Below are 18,320 nucleotides of genomic sequence, written 5' to 3' on the forward strand. Positions count from 1 at the left end.
GTAAGTAGTCCTTGGACCATTTCTGCCAAAAAATTTGAATTCTTAACTTCATCAACCGTCAATGCCTCTATGTTTTTATGACTTTTATCTTTACAGTTTCGATAAAATCTATAACAGTATGCTATTACCCGCTGAAGACGATATAATTTTGAAATTCTATTAAAAATTTCAAATTTATCTTTCTCAATTACAATAAATGTTTTAGCAGATTTAATTTCTGGAATAATTTCAGGAATTTCACGATTATTTGGCCAACACGACGCATCAACATCTCTTAGCCATTCGGGGCCAAACCACCATAAATTACAATTCTTTAAATTAATAACTGTGGTACCGCGAGATATCAGATCCGCAGGATTTTCATTTGTCGGAACGTGTTTCCACTGCGATATTTTAGTTCGATTTTGAATATCAGAAACTCGGTTCGCGACGAAAATTTTAAGACTACTGGGACATAATGATAACCAACCCAAAACAATCATACTATCAGTCCAAAAATACATGTTGTCGATCTTAATTCTTAATGATCTTTGAACCTTTTCGACAAGTTTTGCTGCTAAAACAGCGCTGCAAAGCTCGAGTCTGGGGATTGAGATTGTTTTTAAGGGTGCTACGCGCGATTTACTACATAATAATTGGGTAGAACACTGATTATTTTTATCGATCGACCTTAAATAAATACATGCGCCGTACGCAGATTGTGAGGCGTCACAAAATGAATGCAATTCGATTAACCTCGCATTTGGAATTAAGGCATGTCGATTTATGTTTAGGTCATTTATTGAAGGAAGTTCTTTTACTAATGTTAACCACGTATTACTAATGTCTTTAAAAAGCGGTGAGTCCCAACCGTCCTTATTTTGCCAAATTTGTTGCATTAGGATTTTAGATCTAATAACAATTGGTGCGATTAAGCCCAATGGATCGAAAATACTTGAAATACTTGAAAGTATTGATCTTTTTGTTATTTTGATTTGACGCGTATCGATATTTTTTACACAATAACTCAAAGTATCCGATTTTGACTGCCATACAAGGCCTAAAGTTCGCGTGATTTCACTTTCATGTACATAATATTTATCGTCATAATTGATGTCATTTTCAATGGGTTTCTGTCCCAAGACCATTGGATTATTTGAAACCCATTTACGTAGTTCGAAACCGTATTTTTCTAATATTTGACTAATTTCCGATTTTAATTTGATCGCCCCTGGTACATCGTTTTCTCCCGTTAATAGGTCGTCCACATAAAAATCACTAAGTACCACCTTGCACGATTCCGGAAAAATCTCTTGATTTTCGATCGCGGCTTGCTGAAGAGCCCGGGTAGCGAGAAAAGACGCGGACGCTGTGCCATAAGTCACAGTAGCTAGCTGGAAATGTGAAATTTCATCATTGGGGTTGTCGCGCCAAACTATTCGCTGCAAATCCAATTGCTCTTCCGATACCTTAACCTGGCGATACATCTTCGCGACGTCCGCGGTGATTACAATTGTGTGTTGCCTAAATCTGACTAAAATCGAAAATAATTCATCTTGAATTGTCGGGCCTATCATGAGAATGTTATTTAATGATATACCAGTTGTTGTTGGGCAGGAACCATCGAACACTACGCGCAACTTGGTCGTTGTACTCGATTCATTAACTACTCCATGATGAGGTAAATAAAACAAATTTTTTCCGTTGTTTTCAATATTTATTTTATTTTTGTCTATTCTTTTCATATGACCAAGTTGTTCGTACTCGTTCATGAATTCGCAATAACGTTGCTCAAATTCAGGATATTTTTTAAATTTTCTTTCAATAGAATACAATCGTTTCACTGCCGAATGGAGAGAACTACCTAATTTTTCAGAATTTGGAAAAATTGGCAAAGTCACTATAAAATGGCCATCAGTGTCCCGTTTTAACGTTTTTGTGAATATCGCATCACACTCGCGTTCTGCGTCTGTTAAAAAGGTTTGAATGGGGTATTCCTCAATTTCCCAAAATTTCTGTATTTGCTCTTGAAGAGAGGATTGCATTACCGTAGTAAGATTGGACACGATACTAGGATTTTTTTTATAAAGCGATATAGGTCCCGATAATATCCAACCGAAAGATGTTTGATATAAAATCGGTAATTGTGGACCAAGTTCTTGTTTGACTGTACCTAACACCTGATAGAAAATACTTACACCTAGCAACAAATCTACTGTTTTAGAAACATTAAATGTTTGATCAGCGAGCACAACGTTGTCTGGCAAATTTACAATCGATTTGTTAAATGTCTGTGAAGGTAGTTTATCTGTTATTCGATCTAAAACCAAAAAATCTGCGTCCGTGATATAACTATTATCCAACGATTTAATTTTACTTAAAACATGATGTGAAATATTTTTTGAGGACTCCCCAATACCTGTTATAGGGATATTTGTTTTACAAAATGGAAGTTTTAAGCTTTCAGCTAGTTCCCGTGTTATAAAATTGGACTGCGAGCCACTATCAAGTAGAGCTCTGCAGTGCTGCCAATTTCCATCATTATCTTTAATTAAAATAAGTGCTGTTGATAATAAAACCTCTTCAACATTTTTTGCGCTGTGATTCACCGACAACGTAGACTTTCTGCTTATTTGCCCAGACTCCCCGGTAGGATTTGTATTTTCGATATTTTGAGGTATTGCGTCCTCATGCAATAACGTGTTGTGACGCTTGTTACATACCTTACAACCCTGGGAAATACAATCGCCGTAAGAATGATTTGAGCGCAAGCAGTTAAAACATAATTTTAATTTTTTAATTTCTTCGATTCGCGACGCAATTGATAAATTTGTGAATTTCTCACAGTGATATATATAATGCTTCCCTTGGCAAAAAATGCATTCTATGTTATATTTTGCATTTTGTGCCGTTTTTTGTTGAACGGTATATACCTGGTGCTTTCGTTTATCGATATTTAAATCCCGATCACGCAGGAAAGGTTTAATATTAATATCTTTTTTCTCCTTTTTGAATTGAATATCAGATGTTTCAAACAATTTACACCTATCAGAGAGGAAATTTAAAAGATCTTTGAGCTCTTGATTCGATATTTTATTATTAATAACAAATTCTTCCCACTGCGTTACTGTTTTAAAGTCTAACTTACTTGTTAGTAAATAAATTAAGAGTGTTGACCACGAATCAACTGGCTCACCTAACAATTTAAGCGCTCTAAATCGTTTTTGGAAATCATCTACTAGATTTCTAAGGCTATACTTATCTTTTGAGACCGTGGGCAAATCAAAAAGGGCCTTAACATGATTTTTTATAGTTAGTGTTTTGTTTTCATAACGCTCCGTTAGTAGGTTCCACGCAAGATCATAGTTTTGATCCGTTATTTCGATAGACTCCAAGATTTTAGCAGCATCACCCTTGATAGAACTGAGTAAATAGTAAAACTTCCTTACTTTATCAATTGATTCATCATTATGTACAAGGGTTTTATATAAATCTCTAAATTGGCTCCATTTTTCGTATTCGCCATAAAATTTGATAAGCTCGATTGACGGAAAACCCTTGGAATGAGACATTGACGCCGATGCACTTTGATGAGCGATCTGAGGTTGATTCGTCATGCTCTGCGTCTCACTGGCATTTACAGTATTTTTTTTCTCGTAATATTCACGAATTAATTTTATCGCTTTTCCCACGGACGCAAAATATAACTCCTCAAAATCATCACGCTCAGTCAATTGCATCTCATCAGGATCTCTTAGTTCTAAATTGCTTTGAATTTCATTAAATTCTCTCAAGAGTGAGCCCTCTACGCTCTTTAAACGAACTTCTAAGTTTTCGATTTTGTCGATACTAAACTTGTCCAAAAACACGATAAATCTTTTAAGAGAAACTTTAATTTGCTCTCTTTCTATACGTAATTTTTTAATAATTGCATTTTCCATGCATTCCACATTATCCGATTTGCTCTCATCAGGAGCCCCATGTGTCTCGCTATTAGACATGTTTTTCTAATGCTAATCGATATAAATTAACAGTGAATTACGATTTTACGATAGCTTACCACACTATCAGCACAAGCAAAGCAACAATCAAAGAGTTAGGAAGCGGTAAAAAGGAAAAGACTTACAGTTTCGCTGATCGTAAGTTTGTTCAGGCCACGACTATACTAAATAGCGGCCGAACTGCTGCTGCATCCCAACATGGCTGCCTGTTTCCCTCTCGACTGTCGCTGCTGAACCGGCTTTGACGATTTAATTTTCGATTTTTTACCTCCAAAGAGTACGTTTCCATAGGTTATTATAACCATACGGCCGAAGGACCATTAGATGTGGATGCCCGTTTACCCTTTTGAATAAAACCAAGCTGATTTCCACTTAAATTTTGATTTATTGTGAGACACGTACAAAAAATGACGCTTATCGTTACGCCCAAATTTTGCCTCTATGAAACTGGCTGGGAAGCGCGGTTGCCGCGTTTAACCCAAAAGAGTTAGATTTTGGTATTTAAAGGTTTACAAGTACAAATTTCATAAAGAGTCCGTGACAATAACACTTTACCGACACTATTTTTTACGAGCTGTATTTTGGTGGTAAATCACAATTCTTTACATGCATTTTTTTTTATAATGAAGCGTTTTATAAAGTAAATCTTTTATTAATAAATATATTTTTTGTTGTTGTTGTTCTCAGGTTACGATGATAACGACGTGTACGTGGTGGAATTCAGGTATAGCTCGCGACATCGGGCCTTTAAAAAAATGAAAATATTCCCGGAGGTGCCGTCGACGTGTAAACTTGTAAATAGAGAAGTTCCTTTAGAGCCAAAGAGAGTGATGTCGATATTCAAGGAGCGACTGGAGAAACACAAGGACGAACTGGCGGAGCTGCAGGTCCTCGAGGGAATGATCGATGACGATCGGCCGGTACGATGGCGATTAATTTTGCACTTAAAAAATTTTAAAAATTGAATTTTTAGAATGTCGTGGCGTTTGTCGCGACCGATTTGGACGACGGCAACACTTATTATGAGCAATACAACACCATATGCTCGGGGGTGATTAAGACGGGTGATTTTGTATATGTAGTTGTAGATGGAGGAAGACAAGTTATAGCGCAGATTGATAGTATATGGGACACCACCGAGTAAGTAACTGAGTTGAGATTGAGCAATTTAACATACAAATTGTCTGGTTTTTCATTGACAGTCTGATAGTCTTTTATTGAAAAAATCATTAAAATCCATGCACTATAAAAGTTTTTATGCAAGTTTTAGAAAATCAAGTCCATGAGGGTTTCAGGTGAATTGAATCATATCTCTACTTCTCGCAATAGTAAGTCGGATAAACGCAAAAATCTTCATAATCTATATTATAATTATTCAATATCTGATTTACATGTATGACTCATCTAACATACTGGGGCACAGTTATTGGATAAGTTTTTTTTTTGGATAATTTTGTTTCATAGTTTGATTGGATTAATCATCGATCAATATATAGATAGAAAAAGGTGCAAAAATCTAATTCTCATTTATATATCTCTATCTCAGTCTGACAATTAGAAGAGTATGGGAATGAAATGAAGTTTTTTTTTTGGTTTAATTTGACAAACTAAAAAAGGAAAACACTACTTACAGGCGATCCAAACACTAATTAGAAAATGAGACGCTGATATACAAAAAGGTGGAAAATTAAAATGAATATTAACATACACATAACAGCAGGGCAGCGATTATTCACGCTTAAAATTATAGGCCTTATCTCGTTTTGATTCAAATTATTCCATATTTGGACAGTATGGCCAGTGAGTCTATATAAAGTGTTAGGAGGGTTAGGAAGTTCTTGAAAACGGCGGTAGATCATGTCCCAAACATTCACAATTGGATTAAGATCAAGACTATTTGCTGACCAATCTATAGTTTCAATTACAACATCATTAAAATAACTTTGAACAATCTGAGCAACATGCGGTCTAGCATTATCCCGATGAAACAAAAAAATTTTACCAATGTAAGGTCCAAATGTTATCACATGTTCTTGCAACATTTGACAAATTACAGAAGGAAAACACTACTTACAGACGATCCAAACACTATTCAGAAAATAAAACGCTGATATAGAAAAAGGTGGAAAAGTCGAATTCTCATTTATACACGTTTGGCGAGTTGAATCTTACGGATTGAGTTTTAATGTATTAGACCTAATAGATAGAGAGTAGACAGAGAACGACTGGATCGGTAACCTCCCACCGATAGCGACGCCGATTCTCCGTACCGCTCGCAATGTGAATTTAATTTCGACTTGCTCGCAGTAATGTTTAGCAAGCGCTTGGAGATGGGTAGGTTAGCCTCGAATCAAGTATTGGAATTTTAATTTGGTTGTTTTTTAACGTGCTCATAATAGCAAGTCAAAAAAACAACTTTAATATGCTCAAATCTTAAAAACCTGGTGAAAACTAAATACAGTATTCTAAAATACAATGAAAAATAACTCCTAAACAAAACAATAATTCTAATTAAATAGATTATTTAATAAGGTGTTCAAATACACCTCCTTGTTGGGCTTCACAGTATCCCAACCTGTCGTAAAATTCTCTACGTACATTGGCTAACAGTTCAGGTGTGATGGACCTAATTCTAAGTCGCAATTCGTCCAAATTAACGGCTCTTTCACGTCGGTGTTGGTAAAGAATTTCCGTCAAATAGCCCCATAAGAAGTAGTCGCAAGGCGTCAGATCTGGAGATCGCGGAGGCCATAGTATGGTACCTCTTGTGGAAATAAGCCGTTCAGAAAAAGTGTTTGTTAAATAGTGTTGCACTTGTCTAGCGTTGTGAGCGGGACATCCGTCTTTTTGAAACCAAATTTCCTCAAAATTAACATCCAAGTTTCGTACAGTGGGTATAATATTTTGTTGCAATAAAAGTAAATATCTCTCAGAGTTTAAGGTACCATTAATAAAAAAAGGCCCTACAATGTGATTGGCTAAAATACCAGCCCAAATATTTACCTTTTGCGGGTATTGAGTTCGTAATTGAGACCATTATCTCACGACTGAAGAATTATGTCGACCTAGAAGAGAAAAAGATGACTCGTCTGTAAATAAAATATTACTTGTGAAGTCGTCATTTTGATCAATTTTTTCTCTTAAGGTTTCATAAAACTCCAAAGCGTTTTATTTGATCTTCTGGAAAAATTTCTTGAGTGTTTTTGAATTTTATAGGCTTTGTACTTATTTCTTTTCAAAATATCACGCACTGTACGACTTGGAATATCAAGTTTTTTAGAAATTTGGGAGCTAGAACAAGGTTCACTTACTCCCACAAAAGCACACACCTTGACCTCCTTTTCAATCCTAGCGTCAGGTGTTCGACGAGGTTCCTGATCGCCACTAGAACATTTTGCACACCGATTTACACATCCCGACTGCTCAAACTTATGTCAGATATTATAAATTGTTTTAGCAGTAGGGACTTGCTGATCAAGATATGCAAATATAAAACGGCCGACAACTTCTTCTGCATTATCCGCATGACAATATCATTTAATGATATTAATCTTTTGATCAACAGTGAAAACCATTTTTATTTTATTACTGTATCCGTCTTCGTACCAAAGGTTGAAATAAATTGTAAACATGATCGGCTAACACGTACATAGGTATGCGAGGAATTGCCACCGAACTTTAACCGGACTGATAAGCGCAACGACGACGCGATAGCCGCCCAGGGCGGAGCCAAGTTTGTTCTCGCTCTACTCCGTCTCCTTCTTACACATTATGCAAAAATGATATTCGAAATTTTTCAACCGCCGAACGTGTATATCCGTATCTCGGCCTGAAAATAGTACATAAAATAGACAAGTATTAAGGTTAAAAACACTATTTGCAGGCGATTCATACCTTATATTTTATTAAGAAAATAAAACGATGATTAATCAATGAATCATTGAAACGATGGTATAGTTTGATTTAATTATTGATAAAGCCAAATTGCATTTAAAAAAGAAATAGCAGAATCTATTTTGTCTAAAAAAAGTTCACCTATAAACGCCATCAATAAATTCTTATTTTCAACGTCTTTCTAATAATTTTTTAATTAAACTTAACGTTTCATATTCGAGTGAAAAAACCCACTTTTGTATTTTATTGTCCTAGCGGTAAATGTTACTTTCGTGGCCCATGGTTTCTCTGTCCCACTGAAGTGCCAAACCCGACAAACAAACTGTATTATAAAAACGAGGTGTTACTGTCCACCGACGAGGACATTAACCCGATCGTCAGTATTATCGGCAGGTGTTCGGTCCTGGATTACAACGATTACGTTTCGCGTAAGTCATTAAATACCGGAAAACGGCAACAAGGAAAAAAAAAACTAAATGGGATTTTTTTTTTTTTTAAAGTGCGTCCAACGGAAATACCGGAACAGGACGTGTACATTTGCACCTCGATATACGACGAAATCTCGCGGCAAATTAGGAAGTTGCCGCCCGAGGGTCTCAGGAAATACTATCATCTACCGGACGTGGTCGAGGACGAATTGTATTATTTCAGTAAACTTCTTAATCCTTCCAGGGTAAGTCAGGCGGGTTTTTTCTTTCAAATAAAGTTGTATTGTAAATATTGGGAAATCATGTATGAAAGGTAAGTATGCAAACAATTTTCTATTAGATTTTTTTTGAGTAGATAAGATGATTGTTTATTACCCATTTTTAAGTAAAAATCATTTTTTTTTTATTTAAGGCAATTTTATATTGTTCCTTTATTTGCTAATTAATTTTTTTTGTTTTATTTTTTGTTAGCATGCCTCAATCGTTTTTGCAGGTAGACGCCAGCGACCTCTACAACCCCAAATTGTCTCAGAAGTTAGTAGATACCATTAGTACTAAGGTAAGGCTTATTTTCTTTTTAATTTTTACGTTTTAGGCGTTTTTCAAAACCGTTAATAACTTTTTCATTATGAGAGATAGAGACATGAATCAAATACTGGGATATACACCTATAGTCAGAGTACATTTCCTATGCGAGTAGAATTTTTTGAATAACCAATATTCTTAGAGAAAAACTCAAATTTCAATTTGTTTTGTTGGCATTTTCTCAAAGCTACTAATAACTCTTTTATTATTAACAGTAGAGACGTGAATCAAAAATTGGCAATCTTACTCCAATAAGGAAATCTTACTCCGGGGCATTCGCTATTTATTAACAAAACATTCATAGTGCATTCAAACATATGCCAAAGAGAGTAAAAGAATCCATCCAAACTCCCTGGATTTTTTTTAATGCTTTATTTAAGCAGTTGAGTGCATTTAACTGTTAAAAGACTAAAGAGAATTCAATTCAATTGCCTGTAAGAAGTTGAGTATATTCAAATTCAACAAAAAACTGTCAAAATATGACAGAGAAAGAAAACATAGTAAAGGAGTCCAACTAAACTGGTTTAATTTTTTTATAAGTCTATACCAGGCTTTTGAGTGCATTTAACCATCTAAAAGAGAGAAAGAGAATGTAAGAGAGTTCAACTCAATTTCATGGAAGAATCTTTTTATTAATTCCAGGCAGTTGAGTGCATTTAACCACGTGACAGAGAGAGAGAGAGAGAGACAAAAGACGAATAAAGTTCCACTCGACGAATACCTCTTAATTTTTTTATCTTTTTCTGTCATGTATTCAAGTGCACTCAATTGATTAAAAATAAATAAAAAAAATATTATTCCAGGCATTCCATAAAATTGAACTCCCTGGTCTCTCTCTCTCTCTTTTTCTCTTTAAAATCATATGAAAGAGAGAGAAATCAAGGTTAAAGAATGCAATTCAATCGCCTGGATTTTTTTTTATTTATTCCAGGCACTTTAGTACATTTAACCATGTGTATGAGAGAGAGAGAAATTAAAAAAGTTCGACTTAATTCACTTGTCTGGAAGATTTTTTTTTTAAATTCTGGGCAATTGAGTGCATTAAACCACAAGACGTGGAGGAATTTTTTTGTTTATTCCAGGCAGTTGAGTGCATTTAATCTTCTAAGAAAGAGAGAGACAAAGAGATTATAAGACGCTTAATGTTATAACATCTATTTAAGTGCATCCAACCGTACGAAAAAATAATAAAAGAGAACAAGTCAACTGCCTGCAATTTAAATAATAATTTATTCCAGGCACTTAAGTGCATTTAACCATGTGAAAGAAAGAGAGGGAGAGAGAGTACAAATAGTACAATTCAATTGCCTGAAAGAAGCGTCAATTTTTCATATAAAGGAGCTGAGTGCAGTCAACTACCTGGATTTCTTTTAAATTCATTTCAGGCACTTCAATGCATTTAACCATTTGACAGAGAGATACAGCGAAAGTAATAGAGTATACTGCTTGGAAGAATTCTACACTCTTACTTTTTTTCTCTCTCTCTCTCTCTCTCTCTCTCTCAACTGTTTGGAATAAATTAAAAAAATTCTTGAGCTGAACTCAATTGCCTGGAAGAATCTTTTTATTTATTCCAGGTAGTTGAGTGCATTTAATCATTTGAGAAAGAGAGCGAGATAGGAAGTTTTCAATTACTTAAAAGATGTTTTTGTACCAAAACAAAAAATGATAAATTCACACACTTTAGGGCACCAACATTATTCCGACGCATTTGCCATTTAATTGAAATTCCCTATAACTCTATATTTAGGTCATTTGTTTCTGTTTTTTCCTTATCTGAGCTATTTAAAGCCTGTAAATTCTTTTCTACCCGTAAAAATTCCCTCTTCTATAAGTGAAATAGATATAAATATAAAAAAAAATATTTTTCTACCTTCTTTATCATTATTTAATTTTTTGTTGCATGAGGTAAGTAAAATATTTGTAATAATTTATAATTAAATAGTAGTCTGATACTAAGGACATTTTCGTATTAAAATGCAGGTAAGTGTTGTTTATATTCGTCCATTTAATGCAGTTGGAATCCTCTATCGCGGATAATAAAATTACGATTATTTAATGTCTTCAAATTTGCATAATTTAGACCACTGTTTTTTTTTTAATGAAAATGAAATATTTCGATTTAAATTTCCCGCCCTAAAGTGCGCTTTTTTGCACCAAAATCATGAAAAACAAAAAACTCATCAGTATAATCCATTTTAAAAAAATCTATTGCACCACATTATTAATTTAAAAAAATAAATATAATGCAGACACCCACAAAACATTTAATAATTTAAATAACAAACAAAATATTCTCGAAAAAACCCGAACGGGACTTGCGACTCTTAAGATCGCGGCCTCGAAAAGCGCCCGTTGTCACGAAGCCATATTGACGTTTCTCCTGTCACTCTTTCCCCACCACAGCACTTCCAATCAAAATAATTCATTGAACGTGCGTATTAAGCAGGCATCTCGTTTGCCAAAAGAAAAAAAGAGAAAAATTCCCGTTTAGTTTTTCCAGTTTTCTAACGGGCGAAAAACCGCTTTGAGAGTAAAGCGTTTTGATCGTCGTAACATGTGAAGTGCATTTCCGCCCCCTCATAAATTTTTAAACGATGGATAACTCGATGGAAGGCGTCACCTTTCACATCCCGGTGAGTGAAGAATTAATTAGAAATGAAACAAAAAATGTGGCCGTGGTGTGGTGTGTTTGTCCCCGAAAGCAGTCGATTTTGGGCGAAATCTGAGCTCTCTCTAATTTTAACGTTCCGTTGGGACCCCTTTTGGGGCTATTTTTAATGGTTAAACCCGGCTAATTTTATCGGAAAGTTCCGTCGTTTCTTGTTCCCCTTTTTTCTTCTATCCGAAATGAACTCTGTAATATATGCGCATTTGAAAGGCGTTGGCTTTGTATTACTTGGGGCATCATAATTTATATTAAAACATTATTTTTATCTTTTCTACGTCGAAACCGTTTAAATTCGGCTGCTTAGGGTCTGTCTGCTGCTTGAGTGAACTTTTTATTACGCCATTTTATTTATTTTCTTTGTAAATAGATGGGCTGTTTTATAAACAGGATTTTACTTGTAATAAATATGGAGGTTAGAGACAGAAAACCTTTCAAAGGAGTATGTAAATTACTTTAAAATGCATTAATATGAATAGAACTGGAGTACAGTAGCAAGGTTTCTTAGTAAAACTTTGGCTACTTTCTATCAAAATACATATAAAGTATAGCTTAGCCAAGGAATCATTAGATTTATAATAATTATTTAACAATTACTGAAACCATACATGATTTAATGTGAATTAGTAGTAACAATAGTTACTAACCTGGCTAAACACAGCAATGGACTCGGCAATAGAAATGTATGGATTAGTTTGTGAAGCAAATCTATTTGTGACTCAACCTGAGTCTCATGAAATTATTATGTCCTATAATGATTGTGAATAAAAGAAGGGTAATATCTTTCAAACAATTTTTCTTCCTCATCTTAAAAAATAATATAGTAAATACTGTTTTTCTTATTGATTTAGGTACAATGTAAAAACACCATAAATGTAAAGTATATTGCAAATATTTTCCTGTTTCTTTTAAAACTAGTAAAAGACTCCAATGAACAAGTCACAATTACTAAAGTGCGCTTTATACAATTTAACTAGTCTGATGATTCTGTTCATGAATTTTTTGGTGTGTAACTCTAGTAGGATTTTTAACTTTACTTAAAGTTAAAATAAGCCTTTTTATCAAAAGACATAGTCTCCTCGACGAAACAACCATAAAATATAAAATAGTCCATGTAAAAATAAAATGTCAAAATTTATAGTAAAAGAATAATTATTATTGTCAATATAGTCTAAGAGGTAATATTGGCTGGTGACTTCAATATTAACTTACTGATATAACCTTGCCACATATTACTTCTCTTTTAAGTATATTGGAGTTTTATGACTTGAAAAAATGTTTGTTTCTCCCACTTGAATAACAAATATATCTATAACTACTATTGTAGGAAGAATTAGTATTCAGCAAAGCATATTTCAATGCTTTTTATTCTGCTATAGCCTTGGTCAACTAGAATGAATCCTGAAACATTTACCTCTTTTTCGCATGTGCTTTGTGACAAAATAAATCAATATTTTTCAAGCCTTAAAATGAGAAATAGAAAACTATAGATCACAGGAGGACTCAGAATTAAAGCTAAAGACATCATCAAAAATAGTCAACATCAAAATATGCTTTATTATCATATGGTTAATTAAAATAAAAAACAAAAATACATGCTAAAATGAACAATTTAGGTAGTTATCAACCTAATAAACTAAATAGGCAAAGAGAGTGTTGGTCTATTATGAATAATTTTAGGCATTCTTATATCTGTTTAGCTTTTTTGAAGAGTATCCATTGTCCTTGAATCTAGGAGAGTCTAAGCTCAATAAATATGCCTTAAGGGGTGTGGTATTGCAATGGCTGGAATCCTGTCTATCAAATCATACTCAAAGAGTTACGGTAATTCTGGATTCCATAAAAGTGGAGTATTTCAAAGTTCAGTGTTGGGACTATTATTATTAATTTTGCAGTATAAATAAGTGCAGTATAAGGAATGGTTACATATTTTGTGTACTTTTCTCATATTGAGTTTGATTTGTGATCAGAATAGTATTTCATGCGATTCTAATTGGGGCTCAATGCAAGCATCTTGATAGTAATATACCCCATAATCAATGTAAAAACTAAAAGGGTTTTTCTTACTTTAATGAATTATTTTATCTAGAAGATGGTATAGCAAATATTGTACTGTTTTATATGAAATGGGTAAATGTGATTCAATTTCTGTTCAATACATTATTTGAATTAGTAGTGGCTGTTCCATAATTATTTTTCTATACTTAAAGATACTTCAACTGGAAATAAATTATCTGCTATTGAAGCATAATTAAAATGTCCTTAAGTGGGTAAATTAAGCGAAATAAAAGGGTGAGCAAGAAGTTTGACAAGATTTTGATGCTTGAAGAAAAACATTTGGGAATGAACAAAAATTGATGAAATACTTTGAAAATCAAAAATTGCATGCCTGTCCTAAGAAATAGTGCCATTCAACATAACAACTATCTGAAAGGACTTTATAACAATTTGAACACAATAATATTATAGTATGCATAATCTGTACATTGCCCATGAAAATTGCATCACAACCTTAACTAGAAAACACTTCATTCCACTGTATCAAAAAAAAAAATAAATAAGAAAATCTCTAATGTAACTCCATTAATAAATACCATATTTCTTTACTTTCAATATCTATACAAAGAATGTTACCTGAGTAAACCTTATTCCAACCATAAAGGTCATAAACCTCTACTAGATTACAATTTAATGGGTATGTTGACCTCAGGTAGGAAATCTTACAGATGGTTCTTTATGCATGAGCCCATATTATATATACCGTTAAAGCTTATGATTGAAAACTCAGATTTTGCCCAAAAGATGCTGACAACAAACACAACCAACAAATTAAATCAATACTAAAGGTCTTAAAACTTATTATTTAAGGTAACAAATCGATAGAAGATGACAAATGAGTTTCAAAAGATGGCAAATCTCAGTATAAGTATGGTCTTCACCACTCTCGGAGATTTTCTTGCGGCCAGACCGTCTGGATTGGAAGACTTAGAAGCGTGGGCTGTATTGTGTCAAAGCATCCAGGCATTGCAAGACCTGTTTCTTTCCGACGGGGTTTCCAGAAAACACTGTATTCCTTTAATCACACCGGCCAGTTTAAAATTGTCTGCTGAAGGCCGCATCAGGATGCAGTTAATTGATTCGTTCTTGGGAGCCAATCAACCTTTTCACTTTTCCAATTATTTGGCGCCAGAGTTTAAGATGAGCAGGAAGTATACTGACACCCAAAATGAAAAGATGTGGATTTACTCTTTAGGACAGACGTTAAAAAGGGCCACAGCCACTGAGAAATTAAGCAAAGAGCTTGGGCATGTTTTAACGGAAATGACGCGTCTCCAGGAGACCTTAAGGGCCTCTTTAATGTACCTCTTGGATGTGATGTCTTTGTACTGCAAAGAGCGACCGCAGCCGCGTCCATTTTCTCATATTTTAATGGATATGCACCAAGAGACTTTAGCAGCTCTAGAAACTTCTTCGGATATTATTTGGAATACCCCTGCTATGGCCCCAATTGCCGATAAGTTTTCTTCTAGATGGCCTAGGGCTTCATATTTATCAACTGTTAGTGTTGAGGATCTCACCTCTATGGACTTACTTAATGTTCCAGGCAATATTATTAGGTCAAAGAGTGTGTGCCTGCCAGAGAATATTTGTAGACACTTGAATGAGGAATGTACCTCAATAGGGTTTCAAAAAAACGTGAGTAATAGTAAATGCAGAGGGTTAAAGATACGCAGGAACCCAGTCCAAAGGGCGGCCTCGCGTCTCTATAAAGTCGAACCGGTTGAGTTAAAAGCTACCAAACCTTGTGTGGGGCCCGAGTTTGTTGTTAGAGCAGCCCTGCCTCCAAAAAAGTTGTTTTTAGCACCATCCAAAGACCAACCGGTCACGGTGATATTATTGAATGGGCAAAAGTTGGAAATTTGTTGCAACTTAAAGACCACCACTGCAGGAGATATTTTGGAGTTAATCATTTGTGAGGAGCGGATCAGTGAGAATTTCATGTTGGGACTCTCGGCACTGATCGCTGGAGATTTTATTTTTATCCCTTCGGACACTAGAATACGAAAAGTAGGAGCGGATAATGTCGTACTGTACTTGAGAGTACGGTTTTTCATGCCCTCACTTAGAGGCATTAGAGGTGTCGAAGCCAAACATTTTTTGTATTTACAGTTGCGAAGGTCAATCCTGGAACATCAGCTGCCCAGTTCTTTTGGGCAAATCATGCATCTGAGCGGACTGGCCCTGCAAGCAGAATTTGGAGATTTTGATAAAGAAGAACATGGGGCCAGAGATTATTTTTTGCTAGACCATTACATCCCTGAGACTATGAATGGGAATATTGACGATAAAAATCGTTTAAAAAGTGAACTAGTGCAGGCTCATAAGTCAAATCAAGGATTGGATCAAGAGAGGGCTGAGCAAGAGTTCATTTTATATGCACAAAAGTTACCGCATTATGGTGGACATTTTTACACCGCCAAATGGGTGCTGAACGAGGAGAGACGTGATATTTGGCTCTACATTAGTGCCAAAGGAGTAAACTTGTATGAACGAGGAGAGTCAACCAGCCCCTTTGGTCCCCATTTATATGAAACTTTTGATTGGCGAAGCATTAAAACACTATGCTACACTAAAAACTATTTGTGTATCACACCCCATAAGCATGTGCAGAAGGGAACCTCTTTGAAGAAATATAAACTTAAAATGGACCATAAGAAGAGCTATTTCGCGTTTCGTCTAGCCTCGCTGCATCATCAGTTTTTTTTGAGGTTAAGAACTGAGTATGCGTCACTACAGTCGTTGAGTCACCAGTTCGGAGTGCCACTCAAGGAGGCAAAGAACCAAGCAAATTTGGAATTGGAAGCTCTTAATCAGCCTACAGAGTTTACGGTGCAGTTCAACTATCCCGGACTAAAATTACCATCGCCTTCCTACAAACGAGCCAAGAGCATACAAGACTTGACTTTCACAAACGAGGAGCATCAGAATAAGGAAAACGAGAGACCGGCAAAGTATAATTTAATGCTGGATAGTTCTGATTTAGCCGGGTGTTCCTTGCATGCCGAGAAGAGAATTGGCGTTAAAATGGGCACCAAAATGTACTCCAAGACAACCCCAAGAGTCTCCAGGAGCATGGAGCACGTAAACGATCCGGAATTTTTCGAGCGGATGTCTTTGGAATCCGTTTCGTTTCATTGCAGCTCTAAGGCCTCGTGCGAGGGAGACGCTTACGCCATCATGGAATCCACTTTGAAGTCGAACCAGCAAAACTTTTTGCCAAATTTCCAAGAAACCATCAATGACACCCTCCTGGATAAATTTAATAATATATCGTTCGATGAGGAGCGCGTTTTATCCACGGTCCAAGTCCATAGAGACCCCGATGGGAGCCTTGGAATTCAAATCATGGAGGGTTCAGATGGGAACGTTTACGTCCATTCAGTATTACCTTCGGCATGTTACGAGGGTCAAATAATGAAGGATGATCAAATTGTTGCCGTGAATGGTCAGTCGTTGCTTGGGAGGAAGTACAGTGATTCTTTGGCTTTATTGAAGAACACTGGCAGTACGGTGGAGTTTATTTTATCGAGAATCCTTGCGTGCAGGAAAAGTCCTTCTGTGGAAAGTCATGTGGAGAAACACAATACGGAATTGTGCCATGACTTGTCGAACAGTAATAAATACCTCAACAGGTCTCTGGTAACTGGACTTCAGACCTCTTATGTGGATCTGGACAATGATCGGGCTGTAGTGGTAGACATGATCCTCAAAAAATCTGAAAATGATGATGATGAAAAGATAAAATATGTCAGGAAGGAACCAGCAGTGGCCTTGCCGAGAAGTTTAGGACTGAGCAGGAAGTGGAAGGGGCCGGTCCGGTATCCTGTTACTCCGGTGAAAAAGACAGTTGAGGAAGAGGCAGGGAGTACATCAGATGAGGAGCAAGTTTTTATTTAAGCACTAACTAGTATTGTACTTGTTTTATACTTATCAATAAAAATATATCAGTATTATTTTCATGAAAGAACTGTTGTTATTAGTTTTATGAGTCTCTAATCGGTAGTATTTATTATTATAGTAGTTGCATAATATGAGCATGTTGTGCTTTGGGAAAATTTTCTGGTTATATCACTTGGGCGGTATTTTTGACTTTCATATAAGCTATAATAAAGAATGTTTGTAATAAATATTCAATCACTATTCAGAGACCAATATTTTAAATTGATCCTTAAAAGTTCAATTTTTTCAAAAGTTGAATTTAGATTTTTTAGAAATCATTGTTCTGCTAGGGTCATTATTACAATTTTCTAACACTAGTAAGACATTGAAGAGCCTGTAATGAAACAACCCATCTAATAACTCCAAAATGGCAAACTGAGTAAAAAGTAGTGGGAATCCCTGTAATTGTACGTTTATAGGAGGCCTCTCCTACCCTGAGTAAATTGGCCGACATCGATATCATAATGGAGGACTCCTTGGACGGAGGTCCGCCCTCCGTCGGTTCCGGGGAAATACCCGCGGCCGTCAACAGTATCTTGATCAATCCCATAAACGCGGTTCAGACCGTTAGTACGCCAGCACCTGCCACTCCGACCCCTAGCTCCACTAAAAAGGTAAGAAATACACTTGTTTTATCATACTATTACGGGTTAAATATTATTAATAATACGTTTGAAGTGATTATTTACAGCTCATTAAGGGAGTGAGTGATTCGTTCATTTGTGTTGGTGAGTAAGAATAAAGAAAAGGGAAGAATTGTATGGC

At 35.4% G+C, this 18,320-nt stretch overlaps 2 protein-coding genes across 3 annotated transcripts in view; both read left to right on the top strand.

Moving 5' to 3' along the window:
• Positions 1 to 18,320, top strand: part of LOC126741522 (protein polybromo-1) — a 54,769-nt gene that overhangs the window by 30,057 nt on the left and 6,392 nt on the right. For both annotated transcript variants that reach the window (XM_050447955.1, XM_050447956.1), the window contains exons 19-23: positions 4,668 to 4,900; positions 4,954 to 5,120; positions 8,130 to 8,302; positions 8,375 to 8,547; positions 8,796 to 8,861. In XM_050447955.1, the coding sequence (XP_050303912.1) occupies positions 4,668 to 4,900; positions 4,954 to 5,120; positions 8,130 to 8,302; positions 8,375 to 8,547; positions 8,796 to 8,861 (812 nt within the window). The remainder of the gene's footprint in view (positions 1 to 4,667; positions 4,901 to 4,953; positions 5,121 to 8,129; positions 8,303 to 8,374; positions 8,548 to 8,795; positions 8,862 to 18,320) is intronic.
• Positions 11,122 to 17,583, top strand: LOC126741523 (tyrosine-protein phosphatase non-receptor type 13-like). Its single transcript, XM_050447957.1, has 2 exons — positions 11,122 to 11,523; positions 14,424 to 17,583. The coding sequence occupies exon 2, from the start codon at positions 14,442 to 14,444 to the stop codon at positions 17,511 to 17,513; it is 3,072 nt and encodes a 1,023-aa protein (XP_050303914.1). The 5' UTR covers positions 11,122 to 11,523; positions 14,424 to 14,441; the 3' UTR covers positions 17,514 to 17,583.

The sequence above is a fragment of the Anthonomus grandis genome, chromosome 10 (genome assembly GCF_022605725.1).
Source record: "Anthonomus grandis grandis chromosome 10, icAntGran1.3, whole genome shotgun sequence".
Taxonomy (NCBI): Eukaryota; Metazoa; Arthropoda; class Insecta; order Coleoptera; family Curculionidae; genus Anthonomus; species Anthonomus grandis.